At 33.6% G+C, this 21,176-nt stretch overlaps 1 protein-coding gene and 1 long non-coding RNA gene across 4 annotated transcripts; one reads left to right on the top strand and one right to left on the bottom strand.

The window, feature by feature from the left end:
- Positions 1–16,818: 16,818 nt before the first annotated feature.
- On the top strand, positions 16,819–18,961 carry LOC122585858. Of its 3 annotated transcripts, XR_006321802.1 has the most exons (5): positions 17,049–17,095; positions 17,462–17,582; positions 17,667–17,758; positions 17,951–18,126; positions 18,396–18,961. It is a non-coding gene; the product is annotated as an uncharacterized LOC122585858 (long non-coding RNA). The 3 variants fall into 3 exon arrangements; XR_006321800.1 differs by having other exon boundaries at positions 16,819–17,582; XR_006321801.1 differs by lacking the exon at positions 18,396–18,961 and adding an exon at positions 18,322–18,352 and having other exon boundaries at positions 16,819–17,582.
- Positions 18,962–19,266: 305 nt separating this feature from the next.
- LOC122585183 (chitinase 2-like) lies at positions 19,267–20,215 on the bottom strand. Its single transcript, XM_043757296.1, has one exon. The coding sequence runs from the start codon at positions 20,182–20,184 to the stop codon at positions 19,267–19,269; it is 918 nt and encodes a 305-aa protein (XP_043613231.1). The 5' UTR covers positions 20,185–20,215.
- Positions 20,216–21,176: the final 961 nt, after the last annotated feature.

The raw sequence follows: 21,176 nt of genomic DNA, 5'->3' as shown, positions 1-21,176 counted from the left end.
TCGTTCAATTATATACTTAGCAAGAGTGACAATTGTGTAGTGGATAAATATTTGAGCCTACAACTATGGAAGTATATACACTAGTGAGTGTAATTGTCGGTTGGGATTCTAGTGGTTAGAATTTTCTTTTGAAAAGTCTCTGGTAGCTGGAGATTGTGGTTTTTACTTTTGAAGTGTCTGTTGGGATTTTATTAACCAAAAATACGCTGGCAGCCCATGCTGCTCTTCGATTTGCTTCGTTTGACTCCCAAATCACCTCCTTGTGTCTTGTAACTTCATAGGCCTTCATCTTGAGTTGATTGATGCCATTTACCCTCACCCACATTTTCCGTGAACCTGCGTAAATAGCGAATCCGTTAAGTATTAATAGTTTCAAAATATTAACTCATTTTAGACATTCCTTTTGATAGGGGTTTCTATCACAAAATGAATGCTCATTAATAGAAAAAACTCGGAACAAGGAATGCTTTCACAAAGTTTCTTTTTCCTTCCCTCCCCTCTCTTGCTCGACGCGACCTAGTGAGACCCCCCATGGGTCGACTCTATGGGATAGCAATGAGAACATTCTAAGCGTGTGGTGCTTGTAAACATTTAAAGATGGTTTTTTGTCTAGTGGTCATGTCAAAGTGAACCTCCATATCTTAGACAATTTTACTAAAAAGGGCATGCGCCAATTCATGTTGGCTATAGGCGGGGAGGTGTCCTTGTTAGTGAAATCGACAAAGTCAAGCTTGGAATCGTATATCGAAGACAAGCCAAAGTACAATCATTATAAGAATCCATACCACATATACCAATGTATCGTATGGTATTGTCATGTAGTTCCCAAGATTGGGCTCTCTATGCTACAAATGCGTAAGGTGAAACCTCAATCGCCGAATACAGCCCGAAAACCCGAACCTAGTAGGTAATGAAGCAAGTCACCATTCAAGATCTCCAAAGAAAGGACCTCCACAAACCACAATATCCTCAATTGCTCCACGTAATCCTTTGTCCAAAAAATATGCAGTCTCCTCCACATAAATAGCTTAGCATGTCTTCAAGCCAAATAATAGTTTGGCAATATTCATACATGATCGAAGCACATTGTGTAGAGCACTAGGCTTTGGGATGAGGTATATTAAATCAACAGCATTAGCAGCTTTCTTCTTTGTTAGCCCACTAATAAAACCCGCATCTTTACTAACCCCCCCCCCCCCCCCCCCCAAAAAAAAAAAAAAAGAAAAAAGAAGAAAAATAAAGAAGAAGCGTCACCCCAAATATCGATTTCTCAATGGCATTAGAGAATAAACCCATAATCAAGATATCAAGCATGAAAAAGAAGTTTGCACTTATCGACAATCTGATGCACAAAAGGGTGTAAAACATGGGCAAAAATAAGTGGTCCTTGTAGGTCTCCTTGTTAAACCCTGTGGTAGACCATATATGCTCATGACCAATATACAATCTTGCTGGCAACCTATATAAAAACTCAACAACAAAAAAAAAATAGAAGGAAACCTTAACCTGATGAAGTAAAGCAGATCTATCCCTCAATTTAAAGGCATTAGAAAAATCCATTATGACCATAGCAGGAAATCCATCAATGTGAAATTCACTCATCAATACCCTGTTAACACATGTGATATGACCTCTGCACGACCCGACACACCAAACCCAAAACTGAAAATCATTAAGGTAAGGGTTATACACATATCTTTTTAAAATGTTAAGGTTTTTCTAAAAACAACAACTTTATTTACAATAAAAGTTAAGGTATTTGTATCTCATTTTATATTTCATGAGAGATGAGATTTGATATGATTATTATTGTTGTTGCTTCTTTTCAATTTTAAAAACTCTAGTCCTTTATTTTTGTTAAGATTGCCTAACTTTTTCGTTTGCTTAGCTAACATAAATACAGCCTAGATAACATTACATTTACCAATTATTATTATTATTATTATTATTATTATTATTATTATTATTATTATTATTATTATTGTTTTTGTTTTATTAGGGAATTCTTTTGTTTAAACAATTTGATAATCTTATTTATAGATTTAATCTTCAACTTTAACCTACAGGGAAAAAGGCTATATTATACAACATTATCTTTGGTTACCAGTATTAAAATCAATACAATTATTTAATTATTTAGTTTAAATAAACAATAAAGGTAAGTGGTGGCCAATGGTAGAAAAACAAGGCTAGTCATTCTTTATCTACATTGACTAATCCAAAACCAATGAGATTATACCACATCCACTAAACAAAAATACTATACTTTTTTAATGTCATATTCTATTAATCTACAGCATAATATAGAGACTTAAATCCGAACTGATAAGTTACTTGTTAATATTTTTCGAATGAAAAAAAAAAGTTATTTGATAATTAGTTGTGAACCAAAAGAATTCATTCACTATTTAGTGTTTATGTTTATGTTTCATACTTTCACCTAAATAACTCAAATAAAAACTACACAAATTTGAGAGTTAATCGGATTATATTTGGTTTATTTAAAAATTTCAAATTTTTTACTTTGATATTTGAAATTTATCGATCTATACAATGACCGTTTCCAAATTCTTTTTGTTTAATCCCAATTGGTTATGTATAAATTTAAAAATTAAAACAATGACACTGTATGAATGAAGATAAAAGCAGAAATAAAAAAAGACAATGACACATTGACACTGTTGAAGTGTAAAAAGTGGTAACTGAGAAACAACTCTTTCCATTTTCCTCATATCCACCCGCCGTATCCTCATTAAATTACCTTCCTATCAAGAAAAAATTGTGGATCCCACACTCCAACAAATAAAATCATGACACGCCATTGAAAGCGTCCCTAGTCAACCTTTAGGATAACTTTTACAGTTGTACACCATCCCATCCCGTCCCTATATCCCATAAACACAAGAATACAAAATCATTCACAATGATAATTTTTTAAAAAAATACTTTTGTGAAAATGAAAATACGTGTCACAGTTTTTATTCATCTATCATAATGTATAAGTTTTATAATTAATTGTACAAGTCATTAATACATGTTGGTGGAAGATATATATCAAATCTTGTGGTACAAATATCACATCCCTTATAAAAACATTTTACTTTTTTTTTAGAACAACCTTTTTTACTAATAAAACTTGATTTCAACAAGATGTCGAAACCAAAAAGTACAGTTACATCAAGCTAATTGGGCAAATTTGCCATAAAGACCATGAATATACCGAGTTAAGATCCTTACTAGAAATCCACAAATAAGAAATCGACACAATAGATTTGAATAAATCCCCACTATGCTCTGACTTTTCCTTGAACACTTTAGCATCGCGGTATTTCCAAAGTGACCACCACCACACGAAACAAACTGCTCGAATCACTCTTTTGGTTTACTGCTTGAAAACATTTTACTCTAAAGAAATAAGTTTTTAAAAGCTTAAAATTCTTTTTATAACCATTAAAATGAAAATGAAAATGAAAGAGAATGTAATAATTTAAAGAAAAATAAACTATTATCATAAAGTTTTTAGTTTCAATAGGAAAAATTTCTTTTAGTAATAAAAAAAAATGATAGATACTCTTAAAGTTTAACCCAAAAATCCTCCTAAAACTATAAGAAGGTAACATATGATATACACTAATTCCTTTCCTAATCTTGTCCCCTGATTTCTCACATGTCGTTATCTCATGATTAAGAGAATTTTATGCTATTTAATTAGAAATATTAATCATTTCCCTTTTATAAATAGATGAATAGTAATAAGCTTTTAAATAACTCATCATTAAAGATGCTCTAAGTTTATATTCTTGAGATACAATTGGGTAAATGGTTACGAACTATTAATAGATGGATTAGTATATGCAGTGACAGAGGTATGTGGTGACCAAGGGTGACCATGACAACCCCACAATTTCTATAAAACTTTATTTTTCTAGTATTATTTTTATGTATTTTTCTAGTTTAAAGGTAATTGACAACTCTAGACTGGTATAATTTTATTTTGTAGTACTATAACTTTACACTTGTTAGTAATATGAAAACCGTTCGACGACCCCAGACTGCAAATCTTGGCTCCGCCACTGAGTATATAAAAAATTTTGAAAATAATGATAAGGTTTTTTGAAAAATAAGTTTCCTCTATAACTGAAGTTGGTTATTTAAGAGACGCACTGTTGAACTCAAATTACCATTCAATAAAAATCGCGTATATATTTTATACTATCTATAATATTTCATAAAACTCTTTTATTTATCTCAAAGGATAAGTTAATATCTAAAAAACGTTCAAAACATTATTAATTATTCTAAACATACTAACTTAAAATATCAATTCCAGTAATATATTACTCGTAATATATCTTTTTTAACAAAATTGTTATTCAATTCATAACCCTTTGTATCCACCTTCTACGGGTTTTCCTCCCACACTTACACACATATATGTTGTTGGCTTGTTGCCACTATTTTCATCATCACCACTTACCAATATCGTCATATTTAGATTTCATAGCTCTTTACTAAATGACGTCGTTGCATTACCACATATCCCTCATACCCCTCTATAGAAATGTGTGTTATGTAAAGATTTTTATGGAAGTATTCTAAATGATAGGATAATCCTTATTTACAAAATATCAAAATAAAAACAAGTACTCGTTTCACAGTAAATTAGTAATGATAAATCCCTCATGTTTTTTTCCATTTTAAAATATATCATAATGGTTGGTGTGTCCTTTTCTTCTAGCAAATCTTTAGATAAGATTACAGATTTCCCGACTTTATAACGGCATTTAAGATTAACTAATTTATATGGTCCACGATAGGTTTTTGCCATAATTATATGACTTAAAGACACTAATTAGGCTGATATTTTTACAAGACCACGTGCTCTATAAATCCTATGTGAATTTTGTTTTTGTAACTTTGATATTTTACAAAAGCGTCGGTAACTATATATTTTTCATTATATTTCAGTGGTTGAACACCAGTTTTATATGCTAGAAGTTTCGAGTTCGAGACATGAGAAAAACATTTCAAGGAATTTCACAAATAAAGTCATCTTGTGAAGCAGGTTTGAGTCCTGAAGAAGAGACAAGGTTTTATCTCAATTAAATTTCATGTCTTCAGCCGGTTTAGCTGGGGGTTACTAGGTATTGGATGTGAGAGGGTTCTCTAGCGCGAACCCGGTTAAAACAACATATGCTAGACCATCCGCTGCGAGTAATCCACATCTTTCAAAAAAAAATTAAAAAAAATAAATAAATAAAATTGTAGTTTGAGATTTTGTGGTTAACTTGAAATAGAATGTGACACCAAATGCCGTTTCATACGGGTTTTGGGTTCTAATACCACAATGGTGTATAAGAGGGTTGAGATTAGGGATGAGAGAAAAACCGTGACCCATGACCCGACCCGGAACCGGCCCGAACCGACCCACCCGTAGGGGCCGAGTCAAGCCAAAAATTGAAAAGGTAAAGAAAACCCGTGACCCGCCCGCGACCCGCTCGAACCCGACTCGAACTGTACTGTAACACCCCAAAGATTTTAAGTTAAAAGAAATTAACCCCTTTTCATAGTTTTGACATTAAATTAATTTCCTAGTATTTTATTTTTGGATATGGGGTTAATTTAGTTGGAACTTTAACAGATAGCGAGTAAAATACCCACAAATTTGGAAGTGGATCATGGCACCCATAGAGAGTGTCAGCCACATACATTCTCCTTACTCATACTTCCACTAAACTCTTCTTCATTTCCTCATGCAATTCCATCCTTTTCTTTCAAAATCAAAAGCTTAATTCTCTCTAATTCAAAAAGGGAAATCATTATACTAAACATCACCATTATATAATCTTCATTCAAAAAATTGAAAAGCTAGGGTTTGTGGATTTTGAGTAGCGGTGGCCGAAAATTTCAAAGAAGAAAGGGGAAAAGAGGATTTTCAATTTAAGTCTTGAATTAGCTCATTGAATCTTGAGGTATTGAATTCCCTTAAATTAGTTTTTATCTTTCTTTTGAAATTAGGGTTCATGGATGAACCAAATTGGGGGTTTTGCTAGAAAATGATTTATGGTTAATTTTTCCCAATTCCTTAGGTAACCTAGTTGTCATCGAGTTAAATGATGTGTTTAGGTATGAAATTGATAAGTTCAATGCGAAAAATTGAGTTTGTAAGAAAAGATGAATTTTGTTAGTTATTGAAATATGAATGAAAATGGTAGGATGAACTACCTAAAGTTGTGTTAAAGATAAAAGTAACTCAATGACAAATGGGTTGGGTTTTGGGTTTAGAAAATGCTAGTGATTGAGAATGGCTAGGTTGAACTAAGCTAGTCAAGTTGTGAATGTAAGCTTATGCATTTTATGTTATGATTATAGGTTGAAGCTTGATTGTGCTTATTCGTTTTAGCATTGTTGTCCTTTTTGCGGAGGAGGTGAGTATATTTGCATACTTTATGTTTATGTTGGATCAATTGACCATATCATGTTGAAGCCTTTTGTCCATGGTGGTTTTGACCATTTCATGTTGAAGTTTGTAAATCCATTGTGGTAATTGATGTGGCATAAGCCCATGTGGGGCATTGTGATTGGAGGCCTAAGAACCTCTGGGGCCTAAGAATCCCGATAGATATGATTGTTTAGCTTATATGGGTCCATATATGTGTTGTTAGTGTACAAGGTGAGTATGTAAATGTGACATGACGATGCCATAGGTTACATGTAAAAGTCCTTGTACTTTGCCCTCCTTCGTATCCGTAAATGTATGCAAGTATATTCACTAAGCCTTTGCTTATATTTTAGTTGTTTACCCTTTTATAGGTAGTTCCGGAAGAAGGAACTAGTATTGATGGCTGGAAAGTGTTGATCTAGAGCTTGAAGTGAAGTTTTTGCAAGACTTGAGGTATTTAGTCATTTGTGGAAGAATGACGATCTTTTGGTTAGAGGCTTAGTTGTCCCTCCTCTCTTGGCTCTTGGTACATAATGTTTTGATGTCTGACTACTGTTGTATTTCTGTAAATGGTCAAGTTCAAGTTCTTTTGGAAAGTTGTATAATTGAGTTTTGGGCGAAAATTGTGTCAAAATGGGTAAATGACCCATTTGATGGTGTTCATGGTTTTTGAAATTAGATGATGTTGTAAGCCTGTTTAAAATGTGTCTATGTTGTCTTTGTAACCTTTGGAATGTGTTTTATGAAGTTCATGTTGAATTGTGAAGGTTGCAAGTTTGTTCAAGGGTTGAAATGGTTTAGGGTTGCTAATCAGGTGGCTCACTGCGGCGCAGTGGGGGTGGTCTTGCCCAATGCGGCGCAGTGGAAACCCACGTAAAGTTTTGGTTTTCTCCCACTGCGTTGCAGTGGGAGGGTGTCTAACCGACTGCGGCGCAGTGGGGCAGTTTCACATTCTGATCCGAGCCTTTCCACTGTGGCGCAGTGGAGAGTGCTCAACCCACTGCGGCGCAGTGGGGTATAAAAAAAATTTAAAAAACATTGTATTTTCGGTCTATCGAGTTCAGTCCTTTCACGTACATTCACGGGCCGAGTCATGGTTCCTATTTTCATGCACTTGCGGGTCACGGGCCGGGCCGGGTTTTCGCGGTTCGGGCTGGGTCGGGCCATTTGCACATCCCTAGTTAGGATATAGACAGTCTTATCTCTACCAAAGTAAAAAGGCTGCTTCAGGTTTTATCTAAATGATAAAAAAGGACCTCCAGCCTTTGCATAAGGTGAGTATTGAACCCTTGACCCCTCTTTTCAAGGACAAAAGTATTAACCACTTAATCAAACCATGTTACCACTTAATCCAGCCACTTGAAATGTATCATCAAAATCTTAAGTTGCAATATATGTTTAGCATGAAAATAAATTTGAAAAGTATAAAATAAAAAGATCATGTTATATTGTTTGTTATATATATTTTCATAAAAAGGAAAAGTGAATATAATATTATTTGATACCTAAGTTTAGGTGAACAACTCCTCACATATTAAATTCTTAATATTTTTGTTTAATATATAAATACCTGAACCCACATAAATATTGTAAATTAAAAATTTAGTACGTGAGTATTTCATAATTAAACTTAAATGCCTAAAAACTTTATATAACCATTCCCTTTATAAAATAATAATATGTAATCCGACAATGGTGGCATGGGGCATAGGAGTCGAGGGAAGAATATTAATATGGCGTGTATTAGAAATTGGGCTTCGTCCCTATCCACTTCTCCAAAATGGGCCCACACAATGTTTACGGGTTTCATTTTGTCACATGTTCCATCACTCAATCAGAATCTCATTACTTAAACTTTGCTTTCAAAACAAGAATATTCCTATCCAAAATACAAAATGAACACAAATTCTAGGGTAACAATATAACTCCATATGGATTAAATTTGTGTCTAACAAAGAGAAGATTAGATAAGTCAAACTTAAATGATTTAAGTATATTTTAAGAAAATGAAAATATCATTAATCAAAACAATGACTTCACTATATATAATTAAGAGAGAATAATTTTTTATTAGTTGACAATTATAAGAAAAATGACTTTTAAAATTTTTCATTATGTGTCATACTTACATTAATTTTCTAATTTTAAACATTCTTTTAAAAATTATTCTTTATCCTAACATCATTAATTAATAATAAATAAATAAAAGTAAAAAAAAATTGTATATGTAGTAAATCTCTTAATGATAGGTTGCAATATATTATTGATATGTAGTATTATTTTAATAATTTAATTTAATTCTAACATATATATCTCTTAATCTCTTAATAAGTTGTCATTTTTATTTATTTAAATTGTTATATTTATGTTGACATGTATGATCTTAATCATCAATTCTAATCTTAATCTTAATTATTAATATTTATATTTCTTTTTTATATGACTACAAAGATGTTTACATACATTATACTATACTTTCTTCATTAATTTTTTTACAATGAGATTTTTTATTATATTATGTTTATCTTTTTGAAAAGTATTTATGATATTATATTTAATGAATATATATTATACATTTTTTATGATTTCTAAATATTTATACTTATCAGTTATGCTTTAACATATTTGACGTATATCATATATTCATAAATTATAATTTTATTGTTTAAATCATGAAAATTTTAATATTATCATAAATTATAAACAATAATGTAACAATCTGTTATTGTATATTTTATTTATGTTCTCAGTCAGTCTCGCACAACGTGCGTGTTTAATCTAGTATGAAATATTTGTATTTGTAATCATATGTTTTAGACTTATGCATCGCTAAATTCCTATTTAATCTTTCACTAAAACGAGTTATCAAATAAAAGATTGTAAATTCGAGTTTCATAGGGTGGACATTTGTAATTATGTATGGATGTGTGGTTATTAATTAATTTGTCTTAATTTTATTTAATTTTTAAAATCTTTCAAAGTGAAAAACCTAAAATATTTTTGTAGCACTATTAATTTCACTATAGTGGTGCTTGAACGTTGCAGCAACGACAGTCTATAGAGCGTCAGATGTCGTAACGGTTTATAGTGTCTAGGTTACTTTCATGAGATGCGTCAATACAACATCTAACCGTATGTATCATTTTAAAAATAAGTCATGGATTAGATGCAAGAAAAAATGAAGTGCAAAAACAAACCATGAAAAATAACCACTTACAACTATATGACACATACAATTGTAGGGAAGGAGGCTAAGACAATTAAAATAAATTAATAATCAGAGGTTAAAATTTAGTACGAATATAAAAAAGGTCATAATTGGTTAGTAATTACGTGAGTTATTAAAAAGTAATTATTGTTTAAACATTTCGTGATATAATCTATGGCAATTAAGATGTTTGTTCTTATCTATAGCAATACATTAAGCAATAATTTTAGAGTTGAATGAGGTTTTTAGATAATTATGGTATTTTTTAAAGGATAACTTCTGAATTTCATGGATAAAGTATGTGAAGATAGTGTAAGTTAGAAGAGTAAATTAGATAATTCAAATGTAGAGAGTTAAATAAAGGAGAAGGATAGGCATATATGATGCATAATGGTGGAGAATGAGAGTTTCAAATTTACAAGGATAGAAATGATCCCAATATCATTGAATAGGTTGGCCCCGTTAAAATAAACGAGATGGGTACCCGCGCAATGCGGCGGTGGCGGCAACGGGCGGTGCTAGTGGCGGTGGTGTTAACGATGTGATTATTAATCTTAAAGTAATAGATGTAAATGGTAATGTAGTTATTTTATGGTTAAGAGATGTATATTTTGTAAATAACTTTATTAAAAATATAATAGAGATATTAGGTGGAAATATTTAAATTAATTAATAAATGAGATAGATAGTTTGAAAAAATATGGGTGTAAAATAGTTTAAGAATATATTGGATAGATTTAGTGTGTGAGTTAGGAATGTGTTAAAAATTAAGGTTAATTTGTTTATTAATATAGTATAGATATAGATTTAGGAATAAAGGGTTTGGTGGTAGTATAAATTAAAAGGGTAAAATAGGAATTTTAAAGGTAGAGTGTTTAATTTAGGAGGGGGGCAGTTTGTTTATATAGGGAGTATATATGGTGTGGTTATTATAATGTCAAAAATTTGACACGGGATAGCCAATATTGTTATTTATCCACATATAACTAAAGAAAGGAATTTAAATTTTGCAAGGGATGGTGTTATTTCATGAAATTTTTTGACATGCAACCATTATTAATTTAAGACTTATAATGTACAACCATTGGATGCATGACTTAACTTACCGATTCTCTGACTTAACTTACCGATTCTCTCTCCAGTAGGGGGGAGGGAGCCGACAGCGAGATGACAAGGGAGATGGAGCGAGCTCGCGAGTTGGGGAATGGTTCGGCCGCCACTCCGGCGAGTTGAGGAGGGAGATGGGGTTGGCGACTGCATTCTCGCAGAGGGTTGGGGTGTTGGTGCTTCAGGTGACCGTTAGGGGGGGGGTTAAATGAAAATAATTCAAACGGTATAGTTACCGTTTTAGGGACTAAAGCTGCATCGTTTCGAAAGTTTAGGGTTGTTTTTTGGTTTAACAAAACTGGTTCCACCATTAATATATATACATAAACACCACACAAACACTACATATTTGTATACAATAACATATATACACAAACATATAAACCCAAATATGGATCCTAGAATGAAAAACTCAATGTCAAAGGTGCAAGGTGGTCATGGACGGGCTTAACAAATGATTCGACCACAATAACCCGTTCGATCACACCACAACTAGCATCGGCAGCCTCAACAAATGGTGCGGCCACAACAACATCAAGTACCCGTTGATCCATTTCAGACGAGTGGGTCGACCTCGCAACAATACTATCGACCTGAACCAATTTCCCCTCTTCCATGACACGCTATTTCTCAACCAAATCAATCGTATTCTCTCGATGGCTTGACTCCCTCCCCGGTGCAAATGAGTTTGACTGGTTGAATGATTTGGTTCAACCAAATCGTTCTTATTCGCAAATGGAATACGATCAAGACGCCGTGCCCGAAACGCAAATGGAGCAGCCACAAGGTATACTTTCTGTTTTATGTTCTTGTATGATAGATATAGATATAATTTTTGTTTTGAATTGTGTTCTGTTTTGAATTGTGTTCATGTAGATATAGATTTGATTTGTTTTGTGTTCATGTATTTTCGAATTGATATATAGATATAGATATGATTGATATGTTGAATTGATATATAGATTTATGTTCATGTATTTTCGAATTTAGATGGAATTGAAGTTCAAGAGGTTCAAAAACAAGACATTGGTGTCCCAAAGCGAAGATACAAAAATAGAGCACCGAAACAAAATTGGTCGGCGAGTGAGGAGGAAGCTTTGGCACAAGCGTGGATACAAATCTCCACAGGTAAACAAGTCGGGAATGAACAAAGTGCTAGTTGTTTTTGGAAAAGAGTTTCGGCACAATTCAACAAAACCGTGGGTAATGAAAATCGAAGCCATTATGCTCTAACAACAAAATGGAGGGAATTGAATGCGGCTTTGGGTTTGTTTAACGGATTACACCACCAAGCGATATAATTTGATTTGATTTTGTTGTTTCTAATTGTAATATTCTTGGATTGTTAAATTTGTTTAATGTTGTTGGATTTGTAATATTGTTGGATTGTTTAAGTTGTTTAATTTATAATGTTAAAGTTGTTTTTTTGTTATAATTGTAGACACGTCTTTGGCAAAGCGGTTGTAACGATCTTGATGTCTACAACAACGCGTGCGAGTTGTATATGAAAAAAAGTGGCAAAGATTTTACTCATAATCGTGCTTGGGAGGTGGTCAAAAAACATGCTAAGTGGTTGGAGCAAAAAACGTCCAAGATGAGCTTTCAAACGATGAGAAGCGAAGGAAGTCAACCGAATCGGGCCAATATGAGTCGGCTAGTAATGATGACCCAATTTTACCGAATCTTAATGAAAACCCATCGCCTCCCATTGAAAACCGATCAAGAAAAGGAAAAAAACCCGTTGGTGAATCGTCTTCCAAGTCTAAGTGTCAACGATTTTGTTCAAGAGTACACGACGAAGAAAGCTCAAATGTTAGATGAGAACGCATTGTTGCATCAACAAGCCTATGAAAAATACATTGAGGAAAAGGAGAAAAAAAACAAACTAATCGACATGAAGCAAGAAAATGAAGATTACAAGTTTTTCAACAAATCACATCATCGAGCCACGGGTGCAATGTTGGAATGGGTCCTCAATCGAAAGCGTGCTATTGCCGAGAAGTATGGTTGGGATTGTGACTTTTAATTAATATTTGTGTTAGTTTTTAAGCGTATTTGTGTAACGAACTTATTAAATAATATTAATGTTAGTTTTTAATATAATTTGGTTAACTATATTCTTAAAGGGTTTAGAATGCAAAATTTTTAATGTTATGGATAAGTATTGAAACTTTTAAAGAAAAGGTTGGGAGTATCGGATGCCACTAAAAAAGGTTGAAAAAAAGGTTGGAGGATTGAAATGAGGTGGAGTAATTTGATTGGTTGGTTGAAGGGAGATGGGAGGGTTCAACCTTTCGGCTCCCTCCCCCCCCTAGCATCATCATGCCGATTTTCCTTATCAATTTATGTCAAAAACAAGGGGGTGGGGATGTCTTCATATTGATAGCTCAAATAAATAAGGAAAATGCTAAATAAAACCCTTAGGATTTCATTTAACGTGCATAAAAAGATTGTACATTTTAATATTAAAAGTCTACCCCTGAATTTTATGGTAAATATATTAATGCATCTTAACGAAAGACCTTAAGCCTTCGTTTAGCAAAACCTAATAAATAAATAAAATCAAAACACGATACCCAACACGCGCCAATGTCTATATATAACCATAGTGATGCTGATTTGGTATACATATGCCGCATGCCGATTGAAGGGGTGGGAATTTCACATACCACCAAATGTCAATGCCTTCATGCCCATTACAGTATTACACTCTACACCTTTATTCTTTTACCTTTGAACCTTTTCTTTATGAGAATTAAAAGAAAAATGATATTTGTATCACAAGTTGTGATAAATCTACCACACATGTGTTTTAGTAGCTTGTACAGTGTATTCAGAAAGTTGTACTGTGTGGTAGATTTATCAAAATATGTGGTGCGAATATCACTCTCCTTTCCTTATTAAGAACCTAAAACTTTAAAGCTTGATTGTGAGACATTTTAAATATTTGACAAATATATGTACACTTTTTATTCAAATAATATTTTGCGATCCACCTCTTTTGCTTATTGGTTACTTTCTTTTGCTTAAGAACCGTGGATACTGGAATTAATCGAGTAAAGTTTCCTGGTAATAGATAATTCACAGATGTTTGCTAATATGATACGACCAATTCTAATTATCACATTTTTCTTCATCCACTCAACTTAATCAGGTTTTCCACTTAAACCGTAGTAACCTCTACATACGAACACCTTCATTAAATCGATGTAAATTGTGAATTTTTGTCTAGTGGGCTGCTCCCAATGATGATGGCCTCACTTGCTCATCAGTTTTGTCACATTAACTCACGTCTACACTTTTAAACCGTTACATCCTTGCCAACAACATTTCATCATTCCTCATCACTTTATTTTTTAATTAAATCTAAACGTTTATTAAATGAAATAAAAAAAAGTGAAAGCTTGGATTGGTGGTTGATATCGCCTACTTTAAACATATTTATTTTATGCGATATCGTTTCTTTTATTTATTTTATGTTGGTATTATTGTCATTTTTATAAACTTTTATACTTAATATGTGATTTTATATGATTATAGGTCTAAAAAATAAAAGTTGACGAAAAACGGAATAAATAAACATTATTTGAAAAGATATGAAGATTGGAGCTGGAAAATTGAAAGACGATATAAAGTACTTGAATATCAATATACTTGAATATCAATATAAAGTACTTGAATATCGTCTTGAATAAAGTACTTGGACTAAGAGGATATGAAGTTGAACTCGGCTAGGAGTGAGCCTAAAATTCAATATCAATATACTTCTAATTAATTGAGGCCATATGGTGCATGTGGGATATGAGTCAAAAAGACAAAGTGTTATAAACTCTTTATTGTTGGTCAAATTAAAAGTGGGACAACAAAATATATACAGGTGGTCTCGTCACTCGTGGGGCTTAGGCTCTTGGTTTCACATGGGCTATCAGTAGAAGAAAAGAATAAGATCAAGAAAAGGAAATAAGCCCAAAACATTATTATTTTTGTTGTTTGAAGTCGGCCCAAAAAGATAAGAAGTAAGGCGGTGCAATATTCTAACGTGAGCAAAGGAGACAACAACAAATATCTTAGCCGCTAAGGATACAAGCTTCTTCATGGGTTCTTTTGTTCGACACAGCCTCGCAAGCGATAACTGCGTTCGATTCTTTAACTTTTATTATTACTCTTTTTATTAGTTTAGTTGCAAGACTATATTACATAAAATGATTATTATGGATTTTATATATTTGATGATTGATAGTTATATTTATCTTGTTATGAGTAGCTAATTGTCTTTACACCCACTTGGATAATATGAACATGTCATGTAGTTGTCACTTTGTAATTATAATTGTTGAACACGGTTTTTACATTTAGTCGAAGATCCATGTTTGTCCAAGTGTATATATTGTTTTGATTTCTTATATAAATTAGTTGGTAATTAATTATAGAAGTTTGAGAGAAATCTATAGGATTGCTAATTGGTTTACGAAAGAATTAATCGGTCTTTAATTAATTCAAAGTCATTGGAGTTCGAGAGAAACTAGTGATAGAGATTAAAACAATCGAATTTGGATGAATGTGTTAGTCGTTTATGATAGAGAGATCTAATTAGACGATTAAGAAGCAGTTCGAGAGAAAGCTTTTTACGTTAAATCGTAAAACCAACTTAGGACTTAATGCTTGATTGTTAGGGTAGAAATTATTCGCGAGAGCGATAACTATACTTTTTACAATTAAAGATTTGAGTATAACGAGAGTTCATCTTAATTACATATTAAGTAGTTCAACATTATGAGTGACATTGTGATAATTTGACATGTGAGCTATCCAAGTGGGTCTGCTTTTTAGTATTATTGTTTCACAAATTCTCTTTTCAATTTATTCTACGGAATTACTAACTTTTTTAAATTAACTAACTGCTTTCAAAACCAAGGTGACGAGAGTCCTAAAATCTAAAACCCTTTTGAACTACATTAAACTCGCTTTCTCTTAATCAGTCTCCGTGGATAGACCTGGTCTTACCTTTATTCTATACTATATACGGTTGGGTCCACTGCCCATAAGTGTGTAATAGTCGATAATTAGGTATTTCTAGTTTATAAATTTTATAACTTGACTTTACACATCAGTGGTGGACCCCTAAGCCTCGTCATTCATCCACCGGTTAACTGACGATTCAAATCGGCAAGCACCACCAAATAAGGCACGCCAATGGCTGTGATTAAGCGACGTTTGTTGCTCACAACTGATGAGCACCGCTGAGAGGTGTCTAATGTTATAAACCTGGATAATGGGCTTGTTGGATGAGCTCATGTCAGGCCCCAATAAAGTACACCATTAGCTTGCTTTTGTCCAAAATCTCTTATCTATACTAGGGATGAGCATTTGGATCGAAACCCGTGACCTGACCTAGAACCGGCCTGAACCGACCCGCCCGAAACACTTACGTGCCGGGTCGCTTGTCACGTTTTTAGTGCATTCGCGGGTCACGGGTTGGCCGTGTAGGGTCAGGACGGGTCGGGTGAAGTCAAAAACTGAAAAATTGTAAAGGAAACCCGTGACCCGCTTGACCCTGACCCGAACCAACCCGGACCTTCACGGGCTGAGTCACAGTTCCATTTTCATGCTTTCGCGGGTCACGGGTTATGCCAGGTGGAGCCGGGTTTCGACCCGTGCACATCCCTAAAATATACCTTATTATAAAGCAAATAGCCATTGTCTAAAATTTAAGTTTCAACATTTACTTCCCCAAAATGTTTCTTTTATCTATTTTATATTTACCTAAAATAACTATAATACAATGTCTCTCGCTTCAAATCTCAATCACTTATTTTTTTTCTCTCCTTTATAAATCATTTTATTTTTCTAATTTATTCATAATCTTTTATCTCAAAAACCGTACATCGATAAATTATAAAAATTTTATGGGTCTTAAAATCTCATGCTCTTACATTAGAGAGGTCGTTCGATATACTTTTGACGAATTTTTAAATCTGAGGCCCGTCAAATAGATCACCCCATCGCCGCACAACCATTACATCACCACCCCGCCATCACCGCCGCAACGCGCGGATGCCTTTCTCTTGTATAAATAAAAGTGGATTGTTTTTAAAAGTTACTCGTATTTTAAGAAAATATTCAACATGAAAGCTAGGCCTTTTTCCTACACATACCTCGTTTTATTTTGGTCCTTATGTCAAATAAGGTGATTCCATTAACCTGTAATTTACTTTACATTACTAATGTATGGTTTCTACATTATCTTGCATTGCTGAGAAACAAGACATGGGTTCATCCGCTTCTACTTCTACAAGAATAATGCCACAACATTTGAACAAGCGTATTCTGTTTCTTAGGTAGTCTATTGGTAGTCTTTTGAGTTTTGAGATCATTTGCATTAATTAATACGGAGCATACAACAATGCATATTGGGCTTATGCTATTTTGTCTATTTGTTCAATAATGCGTCAGATTTAGATATACATATGATTTTCTCCATCTGTAAACAGAAAATTTTATGATTATTACAATCCATTACATACAAAACCAAACTTTGCTTATTTATTGAACCCAGTGGTTGATGTTATGTATTATTCCAATATGCCAACGTTTTTGTATGATTAACATTTGTCTGCTTTATTCTTCGAATGCATGTTGGGCTATGTTTGTTGGTGGTTTCAGGGTTAGTTACAATTTAGTCTGCTTTCTTCTTCGGTTGGCAGAAAGAAGATGTACTTCAATCCAATCTCTTCATGATCTTATTACTTCAAAGAGGACGATCATGTTCAAGTAAATTGTGCGAGCTTTGTGAAGAAATGAGGAGGGGTAGACTTGCCAAAGATGGTATGATTCATTACCACATAATTCGTCAGCAGGTTAAAGATAATTCCTTAGAGGAAGTCCTAAAGCACTTTATGGATCTTTCAGCTAATTAGAGGGCTGAGCTTGCCTTTAGCAAGTACATGCTTTAAAAGAAGCTTTGGATGTTGATGATCTTGAGCTGACCAGAAGATTTAATGGTGAGTTATGTTAGTGGTGAAAATGGAAAGGAGCGTTCAGGTAGGGAGCTTGTGAACCCATGGTTCAAATTCTTGTGGTAGACTTATAGAAGAGTAGTTCTCAAGAATCTATGAAACAACTACAAGTAATTATAAAAAGTTGAAATGTTACTTTTGCACATCGTATCAACACATCTTTTATTTGTCCTGCAGCGGTTGGTACAACTGTTTATATGGAGGTTAGTTACTCTTCCTGCTGGAAAACTATGCGAGATGTCAATTTGCATTTAGCGTTAGTGATCCATGCAGCTACACTCAACTAAAGAAGAATGGAGACAAGCAATAATTGAGGAAATAACATCAATAATTGAGAAGAACAATACATAGAGGTTAGTTACTCTTCCTGCTAAACTAGAAAAAATATAGTGGGCTTGAAGTGGCTATAATTCTACGCTACAAAGCAAGACTTGTAGCTAAGGCTTATTCTCAGAAGAAAGAGATAGATTTTAAGGAAACTTTTGCCCCAGTCTCTAGTTTGTGCATCAGTTAGATGTCAATTTTGCTTTTTTGCTTTATTTAAACAGTGAATTATATGAGGAATACTATGTTGAACAACCACAGAGCTTTTTTAAGAGTTACTACATATGGGTTGAAACAGGATGGTTAATTTGCAAGAAATGGGTACATGAGAAACAGCAATGAGCCAACTTTATGTGTGAAACAAGGTGACTCAACAGGACAACAACACTAATCCTTTATATATGTATGTACCGGTTCTTGTGTAAAGATAATTGCAGAATGTAACGAGGCATGAAAGAAATGTTTGGGACGACTGGCATGGGGCTACTGCAATACTTCTCGGGCATGGAGGCAGTCAATCAGATCAGGCGATTTTTGTGAGTCAAAAAAACTTTGCAAATTCACTGCTTGATAAGTTCTGGTTACAGATGATGTTCTTAAGATTCCATATGAAAGATATTAAGCAGAAGAGGGTGAAGCCAAAGTTGATGTAACTATATTTAGAAGTCTTGTTGGTGGTTCAATCTATTTGAGCCACACTAGACCCGATCCTGCCTATGCAGTTGGGGTGTTGTCTAGATTTATGCAGTCTCCTTCAAAGTGTCATCTGGGTGCTGCAAAGAAAGTATTGAAGTATGTTGCAAGAATAGGTTGCTTTGGTATGGATTAAATTTAACTATCCACTGATAATTGGCCCATTTTTTTCCCCCCAAACATAGTCATTGTTCTTTCTGATCAAGTATTCTGATTTCTGCATGTTTGTCAACAGAACTCAAATAACAATCGATGCTTCATATATATACATCACGAACAACATTAACTATAAACATTGGGTTGATTTCAATCCCTTGAATAGAAGTTTTTTTTGTTGAAGCCCCATAAAAACAAAAGTGTTAAAGTTGGAGCACTTTCCAAGCAATTAACCCAAACATTTACTAGTAGATAATCTAATTTTATATGCATACAAATTTTCTCTCAAGACTCGATAGCCACAACTGATAACATACATACTAACGAGGGACTGCAAGCAAAGCTTGCGATTGCTTCTCGTATTTGAACCCTAAAGCCTTTGAATCATCAGTAGACCACGCAAAGATCCCACCGAGCTTCCCTTGGCTTCTAAGTCTACTACAAGCAGTAAAGAACCCATTTTGAGGTGCTAAACCTCCACTTCCATCACTAATGAAGCTAGCCAACATACTACCACCTCCATAGTTCGACATTTGTGTCTGAAAGTAATTCAAAAACTGAGACACCGTCGTCCCTTCATCATAAGCGTAAAACTGGAAGTTGACATAGTCTATGAGATGACCATAACTTTTCCAAAGAGCCTGATAATGGCTCTGAACATCATCATCATCAAATGGAGCTATAGACACAAATGAGATTACTCTGTTGTTTTTAAGGGTGGTTATAAGCTTCCCAACGCACTCTGCAAAGATTTCAAGATCTGCATGAAAATGCTCATAATCGATATCAATTCCATCCAAGTTATACTCTTGAATGATCTTAGTAAGTGAAGAAACAGCATTAGAAACCCATGAGTCGACCGATGAAGGGCTAAAGTAACAACTCCCTCCATTCACACTATCACCTCCTAAGCTCATGGCTACTTTGACATTAGAATGTTGACTCTTGATGGAAGATACTTGAGAAGCGCCGAGATTATCTGTGTCCCAAAACACGTTGAAATTTCCGTTGGTTGGGGAGGCAGAAGATGAAGAGGTATAGTCGATTGCAAAAGCAAGTATGTAGTGGAATTCGACATTTGGGTTGATGGGTACATCTGAAAACTTGACATTATTAAACTCTGCTCCAATATATTCCCGAAAAAGGTCTGATTTTGGTGCAGTTGCTTGTGTTGCTGATGCAATAGCTAAAATGGCTTGCAGAGCGAAAAGAACAATCAAAAGTTTGGAGAAGGCCATTGTGATCAAAGAGAAGATAGTGTTGAACTGTTGATGAACAAAGATAGGAAAATTGCAGTTAAATACAAAGAGTACAGCGCAATAACTTAAATATGATGACGTAACGGTGCTTCTGCTGTTGCTGAATGAAAATATGGTTTGGAGTTAGTTCTGCAAGAGAACAAGAAAGAAGTCTATTTTTTGCTTCTCTTTTGTTGTGTTTCGGTCATTTGCAATTTTGCATAACATGTTCAGATCTTCATATTTATTTATTTTTTTGCTTCTCCTTATAACTTTTTGTTTTTTTGGCATTCCTTGTTAACATTCTTAACAACAATGATGTTGTTGTATCATTAACATTCCTTGATATAACATTGTTTTTACCAATAATTTTTAGTTAGTTATCATCTTAATCCCTAAACTTAGAACAATCATCGTTTGGCTCTCTTAAGCTTTCACGGAAGACGTAAAACATCAGTTTGACGACATACTGACTAAATACTAAAATCTATAAAAGTCAATAGTAAAAACAATTGGCAAATATCTTAAAAGCATAATTTGATCAAAAAGTATATACGTGGGTGACATTCGTATCATAAAAATTGATTATCATAAAAATTGATAGATTTATCACGACTTTATATTAAATACTTATATCAAATGTTATATAATATATAATCTCTATTGTGCGGTAAATTTGTTAATTTCTATGGTATTAATATCACCACTCACATTATATGATTTACATATTTAAATAATAAATTACAGTAGTTTTTACTAGTGAAATGTTACATGAATAAAGTAAAAGGGTATACTTGTTATCACACATGTTAGTTATTAATTTAATTGTGTTACTCGATCGTACTTTCATTTGACAACGTTGAGAGTCCTTCAACCCCAAACTATCCGAGCCACAAACCATCCAAATTAAGGACCTCACCTAATGAGCCTCAAAACCAAAACCCACAACCCGATGATTGAAAGTTGAAGGCATCATCCATTGGTTTAAAGTT

The sequence above is a fragment of the Erigeron canadensis genome, chromosome 1, assembly GCF_010389155.1.
Source record: "Erigeron canadensis isolate Cc75 chromosome 1, C_canadensis_v1, whole genome shotgun sequence".
Classification (NCBI taxonomy): Eukaryota; Viridiplantae; Streptophyta; class Magnoliopsida; order Asterales; family Asteraceae; genus Erigeron; species Erigeron canadensis.
This window is presented reverse-complemented; position numbering and strand designations above follow the sequence as displayed.